The sequence below is a fragment of the Wasmannia auropunctata genome, unplaced genomic scaffold, assembly GCF_000956235.1.
Source record: "Wasmannia auropunctata unplaced genomic scaffold, wasmannia.A_1.0 LD336116.1, whole genome shotgun sequence".
NCBI classification, from domain to species: Eukaryota; Metazoa; Arthropoda; class Insecta; order Hymenoptera; family Formicidae; genus Wasmannia; species Wasmannia auropunctata.
Genome location: NW_012026774.1, coordinates 2,131,646 through 2,140,084, shown reverse-complemented (window position 1 = coordinate 2,140,084; position 8,439 = coordinate 2,131,646). Strand labels below are relative to the sequence as shown.

The 8,439-nt window shown below is 36.4% G+C and overlaps 2 protein-coding genes and 1 non-coding gene across 4 annotated transcripts; all 3 read left to right on the top strand.

The window, feature by feature from the left end:
* The first annotated feature begins 697 nt into the window (after positions 1-697).
* LOC105462507 (soma ferritin-like) lies at positions 698-4,866 on the top strand. Of its 2 annotated transcripts, none has more exons than XM_011709147.1 (3): positions 698-1,511; positions 2,584-2,808; positions 4,252-4,866. In XM_011709147.1, the coding sequence occupies exons 1-3, from the start codon at positions 1,413-1,415 to the stop codon at positions 4,435-4,437; spliced, it is 510 nt and encodes a 169-aa protein (XP_011707449.1). In that variant the 5' UTR covers positions 698-1,412; the 3' UTR covers positions 4,438-4,866. The 2 variants fall into 2 exon arrangements, with proteins under 2 accessions (XP_011707449.1, XP_011707458.1); XM_011709156.1 differs by lacking the exon at positions 698-1,511 and adding an exon at positions 2,028-2,195.
* Trnaa-cgc lies at positions 3,527-3,598 on the top strand. The gene has a single exon. It is a non-coding gene; the product is annotated as a tRNA-Ala (tRNA).
* Positions 4,867-6,379: 1,513 nt separating the features above from the next.
* LOC105462461 (ER membrane protein complex subunit 10) lies at positions 6,380-8,356 on the top strand. Its single transcript, XM_011709087.1, has 4 exons — positions 6,380-6,629; positions 6,760-7,023; positions 7,787-8,053; positions 8,138-8,356. Exons 1-4 carry the CDS (start codon positions 6,567-6,569, stop codon positions 8,222-8,224), a joined length of 681 nt encoding a protein of 226 aa, XP_011707389.1. The 5' UTR covers positions 6,380-6,566; the 3' UTR covers positions 8,225-8,356.
* The last annotated feature ends 83 nt before the right edge of the window (positions 8,357-8,439 follow it).

The following is an 8,439-nucleotide window of genomic DNA, read 5'->3' as shown; positions in this document are numbered from 1 at the left end:
ATAATAGAAACGTCAGATACCTGATACTCGGATCTTTTCAACGTGAACTGTCACGTGTAAACGTAAACATTGCACGTCTCTTAAATTAATTTTTTCCCATTGTTAAAAAAAGATAATAAAGAACTTTAATTTCCTACAGAAAATTTATTTATAAATTCATTAACAATAATATTTAAAGATTGCAATAACTTTGCGAAATTTATAATTTTAAACTAATTTTTTTTAATGTTTATTTTCTTATTTTAGAATTATATTGCTCATATATATATATTTTTTTACATAACATATTTATAAAGATGTTTATAATATATAAATAATGTACCAATTATTTTCTCGATTAAATGCAAAATGTTTTTATCTTAGTTAATATTGAGAAGTTTTTGAAGTTAGTACGATGGATGTTTAATTTGGTCAAAAAATTTATATCAATTTTCATATCTTGAATATCCCGTTTAAATCCTTTGCAATTGACGTTGTTTTCGGATGTCCTTAAATTGTACAAAAGACACGATCGACTTGCACTCTTGCACAGCGATTGGAGCAATTTTATTATAATTACATTTCTCTTCACTTTTTACTCGAAATAAAAAATAAATTAGATTGGATCAGTGAGGTGAACAAATAAGCAAGCTGAACCAAATTGAAAATATATATAATTATTTGATAAATTTATTTCCGATTTCCTCGGTGTAAATTAAAAAAATATCTTCACACAGATCTTAAGATCTCAAATTATAATTAAATGCAAACGAATTTTTCTTTATACAACAACGTAGATAAAAACAGTGTTTCTTACAAAAATATCAGAACGTTAACTTTTTACGACGTACTTTTTCTTGATCGTATTAACTCGCTTATCGCAGTCACGCGAGGCTCGCAAGTGTACACTGCATATGCATTGCAACTGTCGCAAAATATGATAATTTCAATCTTATCTTTTAAACGGTATGACAAACGTGCGTATTGTTTAGTACGTCGCAGTATAAAAACGACGATCGTTCGGCAAGATCTACGCGTTTGCGCTAATTTTTTTTTCTTCCGTACAAATCTCGCGACATATTTCACGCGTAATCGCGAACGTCTCTCGGCGGCGAACTTGAATCGGCGCTTTTTTCCCTGGCGCGGCCTTGGTTCGAGGTACACCGAGGTGATCCGCGCCTGCGTGCAGCCGCGGCCCGCGGCTCTCTCGGCGCCGACTGTTCCGCCAATTGCGGAATGTTATGAAAGTCCTCGAGACTCCGCGGCACCGTGCCTCACCGTCGTCCTCGTGCAGCGCGCGTCAACGAAACGCGAGTCGGGATAATTGCGGGTAGTCGGGGCCGAGATCGTGAACGTACGGCGCGCAGTGCAAGTCCCTTCCACAGCTGACGGGGTGATACATATATATAGAACCACCCCTTCGTTTCGCAGCCATGAGTCTGGTGCGGCAGAATTTTCACGAGGAGTGCGAGGACGCGCTCAACAAACAAATCAATTTGGAGTTATACGCCAGTTATGTCTATCTGTCCATGGTCAGTCGGTGGTATCGATCAGAATACCGCAGCTTTTTCCCTGCAGTCACCCCTTCCGCGTCGTGGCCCTCGATCGAAACGCTCCGCGCGTGTAACACCTGAGCGCTTTCCCTCGCCAGTAATGCGATCCGTTGCAACCCGATAGAGCTGTTTCTCGCTTCTGTATATTGTGCATGTGCGCCTCTCTCGATGTCACCACCTGAACTTTTTCATGTCAATGGATGTTATGTAAAATTACGTTCGTGAAATCAGAGACGACGCGAGGGGAGATATATTATATACTTACCCTCGTTCCGCTCTCATCTAATGCATTAGCCATTGTGGCGTTGTATATTAAACGTTCCATTAGCCTCTCGCTAACTTTATCTCCCTTTCTAATCTGATACTTGTGCGTGTCGACAACTCTAATACGTATAGTAATAAATTCTTGGCACAACCAATAATTTCCCGCTGTCTACTTAAAGTGCGTGCGACGAGAGTCGTTACGGCAAAGTTCTCCACCGTTGAATAAGTGCGCTTCTTAAACAGAAACAGGACACGACATTAAAATCGACGATCAAAATGAATCGTGACTGATCGAAAAGTGACTTTTAATAATTATTTTGAAGTCATTTTGATATTATGACAATTTTGTGTTCCGCGTTTAGATTATACATGCATATACGGACCTCTCGCGGTTCCGAAGTAAATCGACGAATATTAATCATAAAACCCGGATCCACAATAGAGAATAATATAGTTTAGCCTTTTGCTCAAGGCTCTAACAATAAACCGTGAAGTTTTATTTCCGGCAAAAAACATTTTCGGCGCTGCCTTGAATCATAATTATTAACAAGCTTTAAGCAAACTGGCCAAGTCGCAAAACTAGACGGTCAAATTTAGAGCAATTATTATTAGAGGTATAAAAGACTCTAAATGAAGCTTACTATATATATTAACATCTATCGGTGAAGATCAGATCTAAAGGGTTTTAAGCACGACGTTCCTCTCGCTTCCCCTCGTCGAAATTTATCCCGATGCCCCAACATCCCGCGTTGCATCCTTCCGCATATACATATACGTTTCGTTGCAGGCATACTACTTTGATAGAAGCGACGTCGCGTTACCGGGTCTGTATAAGTACTTCAAGAAGGCGTCGGACGAGGAGCGCGAGCATGCCATGAAATTTCTGACTTATCAGAACAAGCGAGGCGGCGATGTCGTGTTGATGGACATCCAGGCGCCGTCCAGGAGGAACTGGAACAGCGCGAAGGACGCTATGACGGAGGCTCTGCAGCTGGAGAAGAAAGTAAATCAGGTGTGTGTGTGTGTATGTGTGTGGGTATGTGTGTGTGTGTATATTACGTATGTGTGTACGTTGTGCGAGCGCACGCGCGCGTAATCGATTTCGTCGAGAATAACGTGGCAATGTACAAAAGGGATATGTAAACTTGCTTGGACGATGTTGAATCTCTAATTAAACGAGAGCTCTCTTCCTCCTTTCCATGGCACCCCCTCCTACATATATTTAAGTTTGGTCAACTCATTTAAATCGAAAAGGCGGCTATCATTTTAATTTTAGAAATTTCCGTGTCGATGTCTTTTATAAGCGATCTGACAAAGTTTATGGTTAATGTCTAACCTCACTCTAACCCAGTGAAAAACAATCGCCAATTCGATGTCGAATCGATATCGATACGATTTCGACATCAATTCGACATCGATTCGACATTGATTCGACATCGAATTGAAAACCATTTCTCACTGGGAATGTTGTTGAAGACTGTTAAATTATTAATAAATATTAATAATCGTCATAAATTTTATAAAAAATTATACATATTCATATGTATAATACTGAGTCAGACACATCAATGACTAACAATAAAGAATAAAGCCCATCTTGCTGCGTTTCGCTAATCAAGCCACAGTTTCTCGAGTTGTTTGTTAATTTAATTATTATAGGTAGTATAATTCTTTTGCTAACCACGTGTGTACGTGGAAGTACTACGATTTAAAGTTACAGTTTAGCAATTGGGGGTGTAACTCAGTGGTAGAGTGTCCGCTTCGCATGCGGAAAGTCCTGGGTTCAAATCCCAGCTCCTCCAGCCAACTTTTTTTTTTACTCTCACCTCACGATCATGCGATTGGTACTGCATCAATTTAACGCAAAATCATAAATAGAGTTGGTTATTTATTTAAATAATTTTTTATTTAACTTAATATTTAGATAAAATATTGTTCATTATTGGCATTATTTATATTATTCGTTATTTGTATTATTTGTTATTCGTATTATTTTCTATTCTTATTATTCATTATCACATTATTTTTTTCGTATTGTTTAGATAAATTTAATTGAAGAAAAACTTTATTAACAAACTAAATACGTTGCAAAACATAGTGATATTATTTGAATTGATTGTTCAAATAAAATGTTATTTGAATGTAACATTTATATTCGTATTTGAATATAATATTTATACGTATTATGTGAATGAATTTTATTCAAATATGTTATTTTTCCTTGACAAATACATTTCAATTTGAATAAAATGTTATTGTTTGTGATATACGAATATAAAAGTTTCAAATATAATTTCCTTTAAGATAGATGAATAAACTTATTTAAATATAAGAAATTATTTTTTATTCATAAGTTTAAAGCTTTATTTCTTATTTATAAATTTGCGCTACTTTATTAATTTATTCGCGCCCAACTAAATTTATTCGCGATTAATCGTTCTCTTGGTTTTTGCAGAAGCTGCTAGAGTTGCACGGAATCGCTTCGACGCACAACGACGCGAATTTCATGGATTTCTTGGAGACTGAGTTCCTACAGGAGCAGGTGGACGCGATCAAGGAAATCGCCGATCACGTGACAAATCTAGAGAGAGTCGGGGAAGGCCTTGGTGTCTTTATTTATGACAAGGAGATGAAAGATTGAAATGTCACGTCTGAGAGATTTGCCAAAAAAAAAGAAAAATAAAATTAAGAACATAGGGGGCTTTAGATAAATATTGTTCAAATTATATTGAAATCGCGGTGTTGATTCATATGATAATTAAGGTAAAGATAATAAAGATTCGTGTTGAGAAAAGGTGTTGGACGAAGATAGATAGGAGAAAATGAATGTTTTAGGCGTTGTTCATATCTGTAACTCGATCGGAGGAGGACATATAGCTATAGTGTGATTTTATGCGGCCGTTCGTCGCGGAAATAATCAATTATCGTGCAATTATCTAGCAGTTAACTTTTTGAGATATATCATATTTCTAGGCTTTAAAAATTATAATCGTACACTGCGATCAATACTATATCGTTTACTGTTTCGTTTTAAATTGAATATTAATAATTATAATCATTGAAGATCTTATTACGATGGCAGATACAGTGGCTGTTAAAAATTTCCGGCCAATAAGTAATTGTATTGAAAATTATTAGATATATTGTATCATGTATATATATAAAAAATTTTAATATCTTTAATTTCAAATGAATAATTAATAAAAATGTTGTTCAATTAGGATCATTGCTCATGTATTTAAAAAAACAATATCATAAAATTATATATATTGGCTGGAAACTTTTGGCAGCCACTGTATATTTATTCATCTAGTCCCTGTTAATAAAATGTTTGTTATGTGTAATATCGATTAATTGTTATATAGGATGTCTTTTTCATCAGTCGCATTGTATTTTTTCGCAACTATTATTTTCTTTCATTATTTTTCAGAAATCAAATGTATTCAGGTGACATGGTCATGTTTTGGTGCTAAAAGAATACGCACGAGAGAAAGATGTAGCAATTTATTTATATGATTATTTTTATTTTTTATAAATATGATAAATTACCCATTTATCACAGATAGAATATAAATTACTGGGATAAAAAGATTTAGAAATATATAGGAGACAAGGAATTACATTTATACTTTCAAGAAACTGTGTATTTATATTTCAAATTTCATATAAAAATTTTAATAAAAAGTAAATGTTTCATGCAAATTGTACAAAATTTTTGTATTTTTATAAAATTGTCGAAATTATTAAATACGTTATAGAGCTTTATATTGGCTCTAATATTGTGAACTGTTTTGTCATAATTATTCAAGGAAAAAGCATCGAGAATTTATTAGATAATTGTATATTTATGATTTGATCTCAATACCATATGACTACTAAAATTATAGTTAAAGCAAACTATATTTCAGTCTAATTATATCATTATTGAATTGAAAGATCAATGTAATATAGTGTACAGATTCGCGAGGCATTTTACATATAATTTCAAAGGCATATTAGCATTTGAAATACAGTACAATCATTTTTAGATAGGATCACTAAAATGTGTGTAAAGGATAATAATATTAATTGTTGCAGCAAAAGAGCGATGAACAATGAAGCTGGTCTGCCAGCATTTAGATTATGAATAAAAAGTAGAATGTGTTAAAATAGCAGCACATATTATGAATGAATTTCTCTTATACTGAGATTACGAAAATAATTAATTTTATCAATAAAGATATAAAAAATCTCTTATTATTGAATAGACAAATTGCCTATTATAACCTAAATAACCTATAATATGTCATTGCAATTATATCATAGAAAAGCATCGAAGATTTGTGAAATTGTATATTTACATTCGATCTTAGGAATTTTTTTCGAGAAACGTGTATTCTTATCCTTTTTTTTTTTTTATTTTTCTTGTTAAAATCTCCTAAACGCAAAAGAGATTCGCAAAGATGCAACCACACTGCGATTGAAAACAATGAGCTTGTCAACCTTATCGACATGGTCACCGCGGTTACATTGTAAGTGCAACCTTCGCCGCCTTCGCGAGGAGTCTCCTACTGTCGCTAGTGTCGTCACTGTCAGAGCTGAGAGCAGTGTCTGTCAGACTGTGTCGACGTCAGTGTGGTGTCGGTTGGCGAGATTTTACGGGTGTACGATTTGACATGCTGTGATAACCCTCGAGATCGGCATTACAAACAAATGTTACGTGGCCCTGCATCGGTGCCTTCGTAATTACACATATACTGTGGTAATTAAGCGCCGAGTCGCGCCGCAAGAATGTATCCGTTGTATGTCATCGTCGGTGCGCTGCTCAGCGTGTCTTCGCTCATCTGCGAAGGGGTAAGCGAATTGTCTAGCCCTCTCCCCTCCTCCCCCACCCCCCGCGGCGTCTCCTGAAAGCGCTAGCGGGCTTTTTTTTTTTACGAGCGAGTGTATGATTAACGCGAGGGTAATCGCGGGTATCTTTCAGAGCGAGCTCGAGTACGACGGCTGGCTGCAGTTGAGGTTATGGCACGCGTTCAACGACGACCCGGTGCCCGTGTTCACGGAACGGGGAAACGTCACCGTGTCCAGCGTGCGCAGCGGCACGTCCGTCGTCGGGCAGAACGGCCTGCTGCCCGCCCAGATAAACGCCCTGAAGAATCTTGCCGAGCACGACGGCAAGTACAGACTGAAGGCGCTGGCTCGCACCTCCTCCGGCAGCGAGATCGTGTTCCTCACCTCGGTGCCAGCGGTAAACGTCTCCGGCGAACAAGCCTTCCGGGGGAATCGTCCCCGCATCTGATACCGACTCAGATTCTTCGACAAGAATTTGAGTAGCAAATTTGGTTCGAGCGCAGCGGTGCGAAACTTGCAAGCACGTTAAAAGTCATTGTACACCAATCGACATGAAGATTGTTTAATATAAATTTAGGAGCAAGGTTAAACCCGCGAAATACTCAATACACGTTATTTTATTGTACTATTAGTAAAATATATATTGGGTAGTTTTCCATTTGGGATATTTCCTCTTTACGTTCCGATTAGATGAGTACGGCGCAATGACTTTAATATACACCAGTGTGTACCAACCGAATTCGCTGTAAATCTACTTGAAAACGCTTGCCTGAGATAATTTAGAATATTTTAATGGAGGAATTACATTCGTGGACGATTCTTCTTGTGAATTTGATTGAACGCACTAGTGTGCATAAGTGCACATTAAAGCTATTGATCATTATATAAAGATGTGTGTTTAATATAAAAATATAAACAGATTAAACAGTGAAGTTCTCAATATTTTGTACTTTATTCTGGTAAAATTTATATTAGGCATTATATTCATATTAGGCATTTTACTTTTATACTCAAATTAGACGTACAGCATACAACGGCTTTAATGTACACTAGTGCACACTGGTATGTTTAATTAAATTCTCTATTAGTTGATTTCATTTGACAGTACATTGTGTTTTATTGCGTTTGAGTGTGCTGACTGCACTGTTTCCAATTTATAGTGCTACCTGCTTGGTTCTGATCTGGAAGACGTCATAACGGTATGGCTGGACAGTACAGCAGAGCCGACAGCTGTGAGCATTTCATCTTCGGGACCGTGTATGCTGGATGATCCCTTCACAAACATGTGGACCACCAGTGTCATGGTGAGATATCCGGATAGCGGTCCAATCCCAGACACCGCTACGTATATTCAGAAGCTCGAACGAGAACGGGAGGCAAGGGAGAGAGGAGAAACTAAAGATAATCGTTCATTCCTTGCGAAATATGTAAGAATATTTTTATAGACGTTTATATATATATATATTTATGTTTGTTTTATTCAACGTATAACTCGTTGATTTTTGTTGCAGTGGATGTATATTGTTCCCTTCTTGATTTTCCTGCTGTTGTCGTCCGCGACGAATCCAGAAGCTGGCGGAAGTGCACAAAGACAATGATCTAATGAAAATTATTTGTGCCCGCGTATGCATCGTATCCCAAAGAGTGGTCTTGTGTAAATTGATCGAAATTTATAGTATAATTTCATAATGTGATAGAAACAACATTAATAATAATTATATTACATAATACATCTAATTACATTCTGCTAAAATAAATATAATTACTAAATTGGATGTATTGTCTGCGTTATTCTAAGTACAACGGAATAAGG